Genomic DNA, 14,780 nt, shown 5'->3' with positions numbered 1-14,780 from the left:
TCCTATAGGTCTAGTTTCCTATACCAACCAATCAGCAGGTAGCATTTATTAATGACCTTTTTAAAAGTAAGTATCTCATTAATTGCTATGGGTTACAGCAAACTGTGCCCCTTGCTTTAATCATGGACTATCAATACTGCATCCATAAGTGACCTTTAGTCATATTCTGCAAAACGCTAGAATTTCCCTCAGTTTGTTTAAGATTGCAGCTGCCATTTTAGCTTGGTCTCTGTAGCTTCCTGCTGCAGCTCTAGCCTTGGTAGCTCAGTTCACACATTCTGTTGGGAGGGGGGAGTGAGTTCTTATAAATTCTTATAGGTGGGGGGCAGGAGAAGGGAGAGAGCAGCACAGACTCTGTCCCTAGAATGAAGGATTTTTCCAAGAGAGGATGTCAGATACTGAAGAACATGTTTACAAAAAAAGGAAACAAGAAATCCTGTGTTTCTTTTGATAGATGAGTGCAGCTTTTCTGTGAGTGCTTATGGCTGTATTTACATTGACCTTTCTGGTAAAGCTTACTTAGTTTTTTCTTTTCCTTCTCCTTTAATAATCTTGGACCCAGCAGTTTTATCCGTAAAAGGGACAAAAACTTTAGATGGATCAAGTACTCCTGAGCCATTCATTATCACATCACCATTAAGCATATAAGCAAACTACATGTTTGTTTTATATTTATTTGTTTTAAGGTGGTGGAACAGATTCTTGTGGACCAAAGTGGGAAGGCTAGTGGTGTAGTTCTACAGGATGGGACCGAGGTGCAGAGCCGACTGGTACTGTCTAATGCATCACCACACCACACATTTTCAAATCTAATTCCAAAGGTAAGTAAGGTACTAGCAAGTTATTTACGAATATGTTGCTCCTGTTGGCCATCTGCTGAACTTATTGTGGTGTCAGTCAAATCGATGAAACTCTGTAGAGTTTTATTTTTCTAATACAGGTAAGGGACCTATTATCCAGAATGCTCGGGACCTGGGGTTTTCCAGAAAAGGAATCTTTCTGTAATTTTGATCTGAGTTTCCGGATAATGAATCCCATACCTGTACATACATTTATAATGACATTTTTGAGTTGCTACAAGCCATATTAATATAACTGTGTGTAAGCTCATGCCTGTCCAAATTAATTTATAGCACCAAATGGCTATAAAGGAACATGCATATAAGCCAGGTATTATGTGATAGTTGTTCTATTTCATAGGGTGCAAAGATTTTTAAGGCCCTCAGTCTGCTCCATAGACTTCACTATATAACATCATTATTTTAAGTCTGGCCCTGTAATATGCTGTACGAGATATCATTGGCCTAGTAAATGTAATAAATTGGACAGCACTGCACTAAACCATAGCTGTCCAAACGGATGTCAACAGACCTGGCTTTGCAAGAAAGAGTTATGGCCCTACGCTTCCCCCATAGGCTTAGAATAACATTATTTTAATATAACTTTAAATTGGAACCTAAAGTATGGTTTTTTTTGCAACAACTTGATTATTTTTACAATTAACCAGCTATATTTTTATTTTCAGAAAAAATGGCCAAAGTAACTACATTAATGGAACCTAAAGGGTGTTTTTTTCACTAAAACTTTTGCAGGCTAGAAAAAATCTTGATTATTTTTGCAATTACCCCGCTATATGTATATTTTCAGCCCATTCTATTAATTTCCCCCATTCTGCTTTGATCGTTACCCCAGTCAAGTCCTTAAATGCCATTAGGGCTCTGATGTTTTTGAAGCTGAGCAAATAAAATATTTATTTTATTGGAAGACAATTTTTCTCCTTGAATGCCATCAGCCTGCAGAGCCCTTATCAGGTGCATAGGTTCCCCTTTAGGCATCTTCCTTTAATTTAGACTGCACAGCTGAGCCAGGAAGCTGTAATCATCGTTGCTAGGGAACAGCAGGAAGTGATCAGTCAAATATAAATAACTTCCTTATGCTAAAAACAAAAAGAGACAATTATATATGGAAGTGTAACTCATCATTTCTATGTATGAATGCATGTATGTTACAACTGGCATGTTAGCATACAGATACAATTTATATTTTTCCATTAGTGTTCCTATAAGTGTATATTTATTAGAAATAATATATACTACAATCTCCTTCAGGGAACCTTATATTCAGCTAATATTATTGTCTTCCCCTCAGGGCATCTTGGTAATTGTGTTACAACCTGATCTAATGGATAATGAGAGTATTATGTGTTACAGGGACATTTTTCTTTTTAGTTGGCTCCCAGTCAAATGCTGGTTCTGGCAGCCAAAGCTTTCTCGGAGCTCTTACTGGAGGATGTAGCCAAATATGAGTCATATTGCTGCGTTGGTGATCTCTAATAGATTCCAATCTGACTTGTCATTACTGTACAATGACAGCGTAATTATTCCTCCTATAACTGTACAAGTACCTACTGTTTCCATGGCGCGGATGAAAGATGGTACTGTTATGCTCTCTGCGTTTTTTATATCCTCAGGAACAATTGCCAGCGGATTTTATGACAATGATTTCACAGTTTAATGCAAAATCTCCAGTTACCAAAATTAACGGTAGGTTAATTGAGACTTAATTGCCATCATGTTTTTATGAAGGGTAAAAATATGCTCCATATTTAACTGTGCAATACAAAGACAACACACTAACAGATGTTCCTATTTATAGAGGTAATAGATATCCAATGAGACCTGCTTTGGTTTCCGTTTCCCAGAACTCTTGGCTTATCTGACCTGTTTTGTGATCATCTATAACCTCCTTGCTTAAAAGTACAAATTAGGGGCTATTTACTAGAACCCTAGAGTCTGATTGCACTCTGTACCTAACGCTGAATTGGGAGCCCTTCTCTAGATGCAGATAGCAGTGCCAGCAGGTGTAAGGCAGCCCTTTCCTTACTGCTTGCCCTACGTACAGGGCTCTGTTGTGGTTTGCGTCTGCCAGCACTCCTTAACTTGTTTGTCTAAACATGCAGTTTGGGGGCAGGGGGTGGCAGGGTAATCAAGGGGCCAATAATACAGGGCTCTTCCCATAAGGGCCCCAAATACTAGGCCACTAGTTACCTGGGCCCAGTGAGTTGTGAGCCATAAGCCCTGCCAACAATTAAAATGTGACCCAATGAAAAAGAATGCCCCTTGCACACCCAACCACTACTCATTTATGGCAAAACCATCCAAACAACACCAGCTCACCAACAAGCCCTGCCCATTTCATGAATCATGAATCATACCTTTCCATCTCATGGACCCCCAGTGCCACAGGGCAGTACCCCCTATACCCTCCAAGGGTGGCACTACGGGGTGGGGACACGAACATGCCTTCCCCTTCCTCATGAATAGAATAATGCCATGAATACATTGCTACCTGCACTCATTGCTTTGTAAATTACCCATATTATCTTAGGTTGAATAAAGGCCAATGAAGTAGTAGCAGTAGCAGTGTTGATAGAACATGTACTTTCTAATCAGCCTGCATTTGTACACTGCAGCAGGCTGTAGATATAATGAACAGTTCCAACAATGTCATCTAAATGATCTAAACAGTTTGTTGCTTACACTTATCCCGTCTTTTTTAAACAAATAACTTTAAAATGCAGTTCTGCTGAACACTTAAGGTGGCCATATACATGCAGATTTAAGCTGCCAATTTGAGTCCTTCAGACCAATTTGTCAGCTTATCTGTGTATAGGGCCCACTGACAGGCCTCCCCAATCGATATCTGACCAAAAATCAGGCTCGTATTGATTGGGCAGGCTTGATTTTTCAGCCGGATCAAGGACTGCATCGGCTCATTGATGTAGTCCTTGCTACTTCTCATATCCACTTCATTGTAATGTGATCATTTGGCCCTAGGATTGGGGGAAAGATCCTCTTGTTTGACGACCTCGCCTAATGAGTCTTATGGTGTATGGCCACCTTTAAGAGCAGATTTATCAAAGTTTAAATTTTTGAATTTTTTTTTAATTCAATAAAACTTAAAAATCTGAAATGTGCATTTATTTAAGAAGAACTCGAAACTTATAAATGATAAACAACAACTTCAAACCTCAAACGAATCTTCAAAGTGAAAAAATAAACAATCAATGTGAAAAATAGACTAAAATTGTAATATACAACTTCCATTGACTTCTACATGAACTCGCCCGCTTTGTGGTGCCAAATTTTTTCTTCGAGTTTTTGAGTTTCTTGTGCTTAATAATTCTCAAAAATTTGGGTTTGGGAAACTTCAGTTCACAATTTCCCAGGTAAAAACCTGAAGTCCGTGTCCTAAATATTTCAGCCTAAAAGTTGCCATACACAAGCTAATAAGCTGCCAACTCTGTCTCCAATCAAAACTGGTCCTTCCAGTCGACAGGCCTGTCCAACCGATTTATTGTTCAAAAATTTAGGCAGAAATCCATCACACAAGCTTGATTTTATCATCGGGGTGAGGATTGCATTGTCATGTTGATGTGTCCTCTCCCAACAACCTGCATTGGTAGCAATTATGATCCAATCATTGGCTTGAGAGCCACACGATTGGATGATACATATATGTGGCCACCCTAAACCTGGATTTCTTGCAATTTTTGGAGTGCATAGAGACAATTTTATGGAAGGTTTGCATCTCCTTTAATAAACAAACCACCTTGTATTTCTCTAGGTTAGAAAGGAGACAAATGTATTTTTCAGCATTACAAATGTGCTGAAGCCAATGGTCTTTTCACCCTCTCCTCAGATTGATTTCTTACCGTTGTAAAATGAATATCATATCGCTCAGCTCTAAACACTGAATGAGCTGTAAAAGTCACACTGTAAGCAATTGTATGTAGTTAATTCAGATTCGTCTGATGCCAGGAAAGGGAATGAAATATTGCATCATAAAACTATTTTTGTTCCATCAATATTCATAATGTCTCCAGAAGAGCATATATTTTGTTTAGTGCAGGCTTTTGCATCATGAGTTGAATACACTAGAGTACCAATGCCTAAAAGATTAGCTTTTTTATGTCAGTATATCTGCTTTTCCTCCCCAAAGCATCATGGAAGGTTTTCCGAATCTGTGTCTAGTAAGAAGCAATTATTTTTGATTTATGAATGGAGGCTCACATATGCAAGCGTACAAATAAAATATGCTATGCTGAGCAGCATGATAATAACCTATAATGCTGGTCTCCCTATGGCTTCCAATGGCAGTGGCTGTGGACCGACTGCCAAACTTTTTGGCTGCACCAAACAGGAACAATGGCGAAGCAATGCCACACCATCAGTGTTCCATTCATCTGAACAGCGAGGACATGCAGCTACTCAATGATGCCTATGAGGAAGCCAGTAGAGGAATTCCTTCTACCAGGTACTTGGAGTTTTAAGCTGAAATATATACAATTTAAAGAAGATGAAAATAACAAACACTATGAGGGTGTCAATTTATTAAGCTTATATAATTAAGATTTTATCCCAGGCCCAGACCTTTTATAGTAGCTAACTGTGTGCTCTCTTTCAGAGCTGCCATGTGCCCAGTCATAAGTGCTCTCTTACATAAGTCTATATACTTGGAAAATATATGCATTAGCCTTTTTAGGCAAATCATGTTTTTTTGTGGTTTTGAAACACAGACCCATGATAGAACTCTGTATTCCTTCCGTACTGGACCCCACACTTGCCCCACCAGGATGCCACGTTATTTCTCTCTTCACCCAGTATACGCCCTACACCCTTTCTGGAGGCTGCCAGTGGAATGAGGCAGAGAGAAACCGCTACGCTGACACAGGTAAATGTACCGGGTCTAAGCAAGCTGTGACCATCCCTTGTCTGTTGTTTCTCATAACATATAATTACTCATCACCCAGAAATTACACAGCAGCTTTTTTTAGGTTTTTAAAGATTTACTGACACTACAAATCCCAATCATGTTGCAACCTACGAATCACAACTTTCTATCTCTGGACCCCCTCTGCCTTGGGGACCCTGACAGCAATACACTCTGTGTCCAACTGATGGTGCCCCTGGCGATGGCTGACCTAGAGCAGACAAGGGTTTTGCCTGGGAACTTATTTCTGTAATTAACTTTGGAAAGCTGTGGGGTGCAAAAGAGTCAGTTTTAGAGGAAATGTACATCCCTTTTAGAGAGTCCTTCATTTTGCTGTTATCTACAATAGGGAGAATACATTATTCTATGGTGATCAGCCATTAAAAGAGCATAAGTCATGCTTTCTAACTATTGGTGCTAATGAAATGGCCTATGACTAACTGCCTTGCAGCATGAAACACGTCAGGCTTTTTATGGACATGTAATACCTAATAAATATATGTTTTTACTTCAGATGAACCATCATTGTTGGTACTGCCTGTCCAGTTTTTGTGATATGGTTAATTAAAATAGGGCACATTTGCAAACCATGACTTGAATTTATGGTTCTGGGTCTATGCCATGATGTTTTTTTTCTGGCTGAAGTGCATCATGAAAAAATGAAAGACCCCATCAACAGCAAAAGCACCTTTATGAATTCACCTCTATAGCCTTATGAATTCACCTCTATAAGCCTGATGCAATCCTATCCCTAAAGTCCTGCTTTGGCCTCTGTTATGATGCGATTGTTGGCCTGAGGGATTAACCAAGGTCATAATGGACCAAAATGTGCCTGTTTGGTGAACTTGGCAATTGAGTGGATCATCAAATGTATGGCAGATTCATAGTTCATAGTGTTTAGTGCATACATTTTCATACATTAAAGAAGATGGAAAGTCTAAATCACTGCAGGGTGCCAAATGTCAGGCATCCCCCACACTTACCTGATACCCTGACCTGGTGTTCCTGTATTGGGCAGGAGTACTTTTCAGCAAGCACCAGTGAGCGATCCTGTTCTTCTTTTTTCACACTACTGCACATAGGTTGGCCCAAGGATACTGAAGAAAGAAAAAGCAAAAAGAAGATCGCTCCGTGGTGCTCACTGAAAATACCCTGAGCCGGTGCAGTTTTCTGCTAACAGGAGCACCGGCCCTGTGTATCCGATAAGTGATTACAATCACTGGGGGGTGCCTAACATTTGATCCAAACGTTCCAAACAAGCTAAAATGGCAACCTTTCTGTTGGGTCAATCCATCAGTGATTTCTCCTTTAAATTTGTTATTTATGTGAGTTCTGTTCTTTTGCAGTATTTGATTGGATAGAGAAATATGCTCCTGGTTTCAAGTCTTCTGTAATAGGAAGGGACATTCTTACCCCACCGGATCTGGAAAGAATATTTGGACTTCCCGGAGGAGTAAGTACAGTAGAAAAGATTTGGCTTATATAGTATTTGACTATGTTCAGAAAGGTCAAAGCTGCCTAGTATGGAGGTCAGCTATATAATCAGAATAAGATTGCCTCTGCAGCAGAAATCACATTTAAAGTACAGTAGTAAACATTAGCAAAGGCTGCTATATAAAGGCTCTAAACAGCAGTCATCAGCAGAATGGTTTCATCACAAACAAAATTGTATTTTTAATAGTACAAATTAGAATGAAGAATTGCAGTTACGTTCCTATTAACTAGATGAATATGTTGAATTTTGGGCGTAGTTCATAGAAATAGAAAACAAATTGGTTTGCAGTCAAACAGGAGTCCTATGGGCACAGGCTGCTGTTTGAACCACAGATAAAACATGTTACTTTTAAGGTGAATTAAGGATGTTTCGTTGCTGTACAAAGTCTCCTGGGCAACAAAACATCCAAAATACTTTTGTACTGAAGTCTGTCTGAATCTCGACTGGTAAAACATTAGAACCGTGTAATTGTGTGAAACTGCCTTCTCTTACATTTTCATGTGATTACCCTATTTAAATGTTTTACTAATGGAGATTGAAATAAGACTTCAAAACAAAGGTTTTATTGGATGTTTGAGGAGACTTAGCAAAGCCATAGAAAGAAAGCGATCACTGCCAGCAAACTATGGGCCAGCAAGCCTGACATATATGCTTAGATGTCTCTTTTCTTTCCTTGTTTTCTTACAGAATATATTCCATGGAAGCATGTCATTAGATCAGTTATACTTTTCACGTCCAGTGCCCACATTTTCAAATTATAGGACCCCCATCACCAGTCTTTATTTATGTGGCAGTGGCTCACACCCAGGTATTTATTTGAATTTATTAACGCAATCTGTTTATTATGCTTTGCACATTCTAAAGTGAAAATTTGCAAACTGTGAAAGGGGTAGAGAAACCCAGGCAGGGTGGCGATTAGGGTAAGATATAGGGCGAGTACATATTTGGTGTATCAAATATTGAGTAAAGGTAGTATGATTGGTCCAACCATATTTGCTGTTAATTTTTAGTTGCAAATGGAGGACTGGGCAAATGTTTGACACAAAGATTTCAAACTAATCACATGTAGGATTGCCACCTTCCTCCAAGGGGAAACCCGGGCAGGGGCGGGATGGTGGGGGGAGAGGTGGATGACATCAGGGGCAGGGTTATGATGTGGCGAATGGTTTGTTGCCACTGTGCATGGTTCTGGTGGGTGATCACTGATCTACGGAGCCTAGAAGACAGATATTGGGCCAAAACCTATAAAAATCATAGATTGTGGGTTTAATGATGTAGCAGGCAGGTTCGGGCTGGCAACCTAGCACTTGGAGTCACAGACAGGTTGGGGGCCAAACTAATCGTAAGGTCCTCACCAGTTGCAACCTCCCCTCCCAATGCAGCCTTCATCGGATAGACAGGTTGGTGTGGGATCAGAAGACCCTTCTCAGTCTTGTGCTAAGTTGGGCCTAGGTTGAGATGGGGTGGGTTAGGACAAGCCGCTGGTTTGTTATTTGCAGAACTGCACATTGCCGTCTAGATGTGATGCAGCCAAGCCAAGAGGTAAGCACCTGAAGTATTATTATCTGTTATTTAGATATGAGGCATCCTGATTATGTGGTTAGTGAAGAGGCAGACAGGAGGTGCACTGGTTGGAAATGAGTGTGGGGGCATTGATTTAGCCCGAAATCCACAAGATATGTGGGCTTACCTGACATTCCGGCTCCAAGGGTGGGTCAAAGGCAGTTTTTGGGCAAAACTAGTCACAAGAATTACTTGCAACCTGTCCTACCTCTGCAACCCCTTCCCAATCTCGAGCCAGGTTGGGCATGGGATGAAGAGAGGGTGGATCAGGGCTGGGGGCAGGTTGGGAAATACACATCACCAATGGATGTAGTGCAGCCAAGCATGGCAGTAACCAACAGCTGAGTGGTGAGTGAAGGCTCTGTTTGTTTTCTGTTTCTTTTTTGTATAAATCCAGTAAGATTTATTGTATATTTGAAAGGGGCACTACTGAGTAACATTTTCCCCTTAAAAAGCAAATGTTATGTAAAAAAGATGGGGAGAAGAACTGGGGGTTCGGGCAGTTTTCTCTATTCTCTGGGCAACTGGTGAATTATATTAATCGGTTTGCTCTTCTTCTGAGCCGTATTTCTAACTGACTCTATTACATTTGTCCATTAGAAAGCATCACCAAATACATCTGCAGGTCCTTACTAAATCTCCTCAGGCTGCAAACATTCAATGCAAATGGCTCATTTAACCACATTATGATTCTACTAGCTTGGCAGTCAGTGGTTTAATGACTTGTCATTACTAGATTAATTAGTAGAAATTTGTTTTTTAGAATTCTGTATGCGGGGGTGTATAATTATAAAAATAGTAAATCAAAAAACTGATGGGTGGAGAGCCAAGCAAGGCTTGCAGGACTTGCCATAGATGCACATAATATTTTATGCGATGTGCACTACAAGTCTTCGGCCCTCTTTAACCATTTGAGTGCTTGCCCATGCCCCATTCTGTCTTCCCGTAATGGGATAATAAAAACAATAGAAGCCCTGTAAGCTGATATGGAGCTGGGATGAGCAAGAAACCCTTCACAGAAACTTGAGGAATAAGTATATTGCCAACTCTTAAAATTTTCATTAGCCATATCCATAAGGAAGGGTGTTGTAAAACTATATCTCTCAGGCAGAGACATTTAAATGGATGCCAGTGGTTAATAACTTCTATATTGACAAGTACATTTTCAGATGACTTGGAGTTAACACAGTTAAGGTGTTAGCATACATATTCACAAACACTCTTCAGGGATTAATGCCCCTCAGGGGTCAATCACAGCACATTAGGTAATTGACTTGCAAGTGTCAAGCTTCCAGGCCTTCTGAGTGGAACCTAGGCAGGAAAACTTCTACCCTTAAGTGTACACTTAGGTCCCTACTCTTGTGCAGTATACTCAGGACTAAGTCCTAGACTTACTAAATCTCCTTGGTGGAGCTCAGACTGCTCACTAGATAATGTATTACTGCCATTCATCAAGTCATCTATAACAGAGAATAACCTCTCAACCAGGCCTACTTTTGCATAGGCGCAAATCTTCTTTCCTTCCTGCCTATTGAAAAATCCAGGAAGGAAAGACCCACGTGTGTGCTTTAGCTTATATACTTTAGAACTGGCCAATCCCTAATGTTCTGCGTTTGGCTTGCCCCAATTGCACCCCAACTCCCTCCATCCTGCCAATTACCTTTTTCACCCTACTGCTCCCTCTGGTTTTCATGACAGTTTAGCAGCTTTGCCCCCCTCTGCGTCATAGCCCTGCCCCCTTCTGTTCTATAGACCTGCCCATTTTATATCCTGCCCCCGCTTCCACGTCATCGGCCTGTAAGGGGCCACAAAAAAGGTAGCAACTGTATTTAAGTCTATCTTTAGCCAGTTTGCTGGTGTACCTATTGGTGGCTAAAATGGCAAGATAGGTAATTTGTAAACACATAATATATAACTATACTAAAAACACTACAAATACAATAAGTTAAACTCACACTTCACACCAAATTAACTGGTCGTCATAATGAGTTTCACCTAGAGACCTAAAGAAAGTCCAATCTGGTGGCCCCAGTATACATACCTTTTGCCTATTTGAATTCATATTTTTTAGAATTATTTCTTTAACTAAACAGCGCTAATATTGCCGAGCCACAGCTCCCAGCATGCCAAACCCATGACAATATGTTGTTATAGTCTGCATCATTTGGCTGGAAGTTTGATGTCCCCTTTTAACATTTGTGCATTGAGTGTTTTCATGCATTCCCTGGATGTTTTGTATTTAGATGACTAAATAAGCAAACAGTACAAACCATCACATTGGAATATTTTACTTATGTCTTATTTCAAAAAGCAAAACATTCATTTTTTTATACTGTATTTACTCTTTATACTGTATATGTACATAGTAAAACATACTGGGATAGATAATTATTCTGCAGAGGGAGCTTCATGGTTTTTAAAAGGAAATATAAACACGTTTGCTTATTCCATACATTTCCTGGACTACAAGTCCTAGTATATTTCAAATTATTGTCAATTATTGTCAAAGGCACTTGTAGTCCAAGAACATCAGGATTGTACTCTTAAAGCAATACTGCTCAAATAACTTTTACCCATGCTCCTGAGAGCTAGCAACATGATCTGGGTCGGGCCAGTGGGACGCCAAGAAAAAACCCGGTTGGCTCCCTGCAAGTAAAAGGAACACAGTGCAGTGTGCGCACAGGGAGTGGCTGCAAGTAAAAAGAGTGTAATGCGGCGTATGTGGTGTGTACGCGGGAGGGTAGACTGGCAGGGGGTGGAGGAGTTTGCTACAGCCATGGGGGGCTCTTGAAGTGGTAGCCCCAGTGGCCTCCAAACACCCCAGTCCGACACTGTGCATAGTATTCTGACTTGTACATACGGTAATCTGTAATTACGACACCCGGCATCTGGGATAAGAAGACACAGCATGCTTGTGAGAGCTGCAGTTTTCCTTATTTAACTCTGTCAACATTTAGCGTATTTTCCCATAAAGTAATAATGAGTGTGGGATATTAGCATCAAGGATATGATATAGATAATGAAATCCTAAAGACAATTCTGTATCTTTATAATGGTAGCTTGCCAGCCTAAACTTGGTGAAATTCCTCTAGATGAAAATATGCATTGGTGCTCTTAGAGAATGCACTCACACAGACACACACGATGCACTTACACACGCAATAATATGCACTCACACACGCAATAATATGCACTCACACACGCAATAATATGCACTCACATACGCAATAATATGCACTCACACACGCAATAATATGCACTCACATACGCAATAATATGCACTTACACACGCAATAATATGCAATCACACACGCAATAATATGCACTCACACACGCAATAATATGCACTCACATACGCAATAATATGCACTTACACACGCAATAATATGCACTCACACACGCAATAAAATGGTATGCACTCACACACGCAATAATATGCACTTACACACGCAATAATATGCACTCACACACGCAATAATATGCACTCACATACGCAATAATATGCACTCACATACGCAATAATATGCACTCACATACGCAATAATATGCACTCACACACGCAATAATATGCACTCACATACGCAATAATATGCACTCACACACGCAATAATATGCACTCACACACGCAATAATATGCACTCACACACGCAATAATATGCACTCACACACGCAATAATATGGACTCACACACGCAATAATATGCAATCACATACGCAATAATATGCACTTACACACGCAATAATATGCACTCACACACGCAATAATATGGTATGCACCCACACACGCAATAATATGGTATGCACTCACACACGCAATAATATGCACTCACACACGCAATAATATGCACTCACACACGCAATAATATGCACTTACACACGCAATAATATGCACTCACACACGCAATAATATGGTATGCACTCACACACGCAATAATATGCACTCACACACGCAATAATATGCACTCACACACGCAATAATATGCACTTACACACGCAATAATATGGACTCACACGCAATAATATGCACTCACACACACAATAATATGCACTCACACACGCAATAATATGCACACACACTCTGTGCAATCACATACACAGTAGCATCTGTAAAGACTTGTGAATTCTAAATTTTTTTTTGTTTTTCTTTTTGTTGATTCCAGGAGGGGGTGTCATGGGAGCACCAGGACGCAATGCAGCTTTAGTAGCATTACAGGATCTTAAATAGTCTTAGCTGAAGATTGATATTTATTGGAAGACTCTGCAATGGATTTTTTTTTCAGCTCAACGTCAATAAAGTTGAGTCTTCATTCTTGTTTTTTGTCTGCTACCTGTGTTAATCTAAAGCAACAGTACATTTTGTACTACTGTGTTTTCTGACTAGAACCAAATGCATTTGTTCATGATATGTGCAAGTGGGAGTTAAGACACCTTCTGTAATAGTGTTTGTCCTCTCTTTGCTTTGAATATTGAGGCCAATAGAAGCACCTGAGATTCTAGCTTGAGACGACACTGCTGCTGGGGTGGCAAATAGCTTTACACAACTGGTCCCATTCCACTAGGAGCAGGAGAGCAGATTGTGAGGCAGTGAGACTCTACTGCCTCTAGGGAGCACCAACATATCAGGTCATCTAGTCACATACCAAGAAATTCAATAGGAGGGAGTACAGGATAATCCTGCCCTAGTGATGTAAGTACTGTTACTTGCTGGTAAGTATTGGAAGATTACTCTGGCTCATCATAAAAGACTTTTTGGGCCCATATAAAGATCCCTCTACACACACAAGATTTGAAGGGCAAGACTGTTGATGGCCAAAGGATCAATGTGTCTTACTGGTTGCTATGAGTAACTGTACCTGTTATGGGTACAATGCATACATAGGAAATTGACTCTTTAGGTAGATTGTGGATCAGGACTCCAGTTTCACCCCAATAAGGCTAGAGCAGTAATAGTTGGCAAAACCCACAACACATGAAAGTACCCTGAAAACTACCTGAATAGACTAGTCCAAAAAACATGCATACCTGTACAAGCACTTCTCATACATTACCAACTAGAGGATAATTTCCTCAGTGGAAGGAAATGTGCACGCCATCAGAGTGACTGATAAAGACAGAATAGGAGCAGGGTTATGAGTAGATTCCTCCCAAGGTGCATCTCCCTGATGCAAAGGGCCACTGGATCATCATAAGCCATGGGTAAATGTTGGGCATTATCAATGAGTAGCCCAGAAAGCCCTGCCAGAAGGCTGCAACCAAAGGCTTATTATTCCATCCAGTCTCTGGTGCCAGGTGTTATTCTATCATGCACCTTGGTGTATACATATAAGGTGTAAAATACATAACTATGAGCATCGAAGACTTTCCTGAAAGTAGTGCTAAAGGCATCGTCTTCAGGGAGGTCTTTTTTTAGATTGTCAGATGGAAGCAGCCATTCTAGGGCCTTGTCTGTCAAGAGTGTTTAATGTAAGGCACCTTTGAATCTTTCCTGCAAGGGCTATAGTTGAAACTGGATAGATTATTGATTGAAATATCCACCTCAATCCTGCTGATCTCTGTCATAATGAAGAGGAGTTGGCAATGGTGTATGCAATGGAACTAGAAGAGCCAGCGCAGAACTGGAAGGAGGCTGAGCAAGCAAAAAGTGAAGTATATATCCCGGGCAGGCTGCAATCATTAGAGTCCTTACCTATGCCAGGGGGCGGGGTCAAAACCAGGTTGTACAGAACAATAGCAGTCAAATAAAATGTCAGCCTAAATGGAAAGAATTTTCAGAAATCCCTGGGCATTTGAATAAAAATCCCTATGAGCTATATGTAAGTAGCACAAGTTTTGGCAGGGGAGCAAAGACACCAGAAGGGCCTGGCACAGCATCCCTGGCAAGTTTGCATTTCACATATAATAGTTTGGGAGAAGTTTCTGTTCATGTGTTGATCTAGTCTTGTCATAGATAT

General features: G+C 40.4%; 1 protein-coding gene across 2 annotated transcripts in view; it reads left to right on the top strand.

Annotated features, from left to right (window-relative positions):
* Positions 1-13,142, top strand: part of pyroxd2 (pyridine nucleotide-disulphide oxidoreductase domain 2) — a 30,070-nt gene extending 16,928 nt beyond the window's left edge. For both annotated transcript variants that reach the window (XM_002936442.4, XM_031906054.1), the window contains 7 exons: positions 687-821; positions 2,471-2,543; positions 5,160-5,316; positions 5,579-5,733; positions 7,119-7,225; positions 7,955-8,075; positions 12,990-13,142. In XM_002936442.4, the coding sequence (XP_002936488.3) occupies positions 687-821; positions 2,471-2,543; positions 5,160-5,316; positions 5,579-5,733; positions 7,119-7,225; positions 7,955-8,075; positions 12,990-13,054 (813 nt within the window). In that variant the 3' untranslated portion in view covers positions 13,055-13,142. The remainder of the gene's footprint in view (positions 1-686; positions 822-2,470; positions 2,544-5,159; positions 5,317-5,578; positions 5,734-7,118; positions 7,226-7,954; positions 8,076-12,989) is intronic.
* Positions 13,143-14,780: the final 1,638 nt, after the last annotated feature.

Source organism: Xenopus tropicalis, chromosome 7, assembly GCF_000004195.4.
Source record: "Xenopus tropicalis strain Nigerian chromosome 7, UCB_Xtro_10.0, whole genome shotgun sequence".
Taxonomy (NCBI): Eukaryota; Metazoa; Chordata; class Amphibia; order Anura; family Pipidae; genus Xenopus; species Xenopus tropicalis.
The sequence above is the reverse complement of the archived record's forward strand: the minus strand, read 5'-3'. Positions and strand labels throughout refer to the sequence as shown.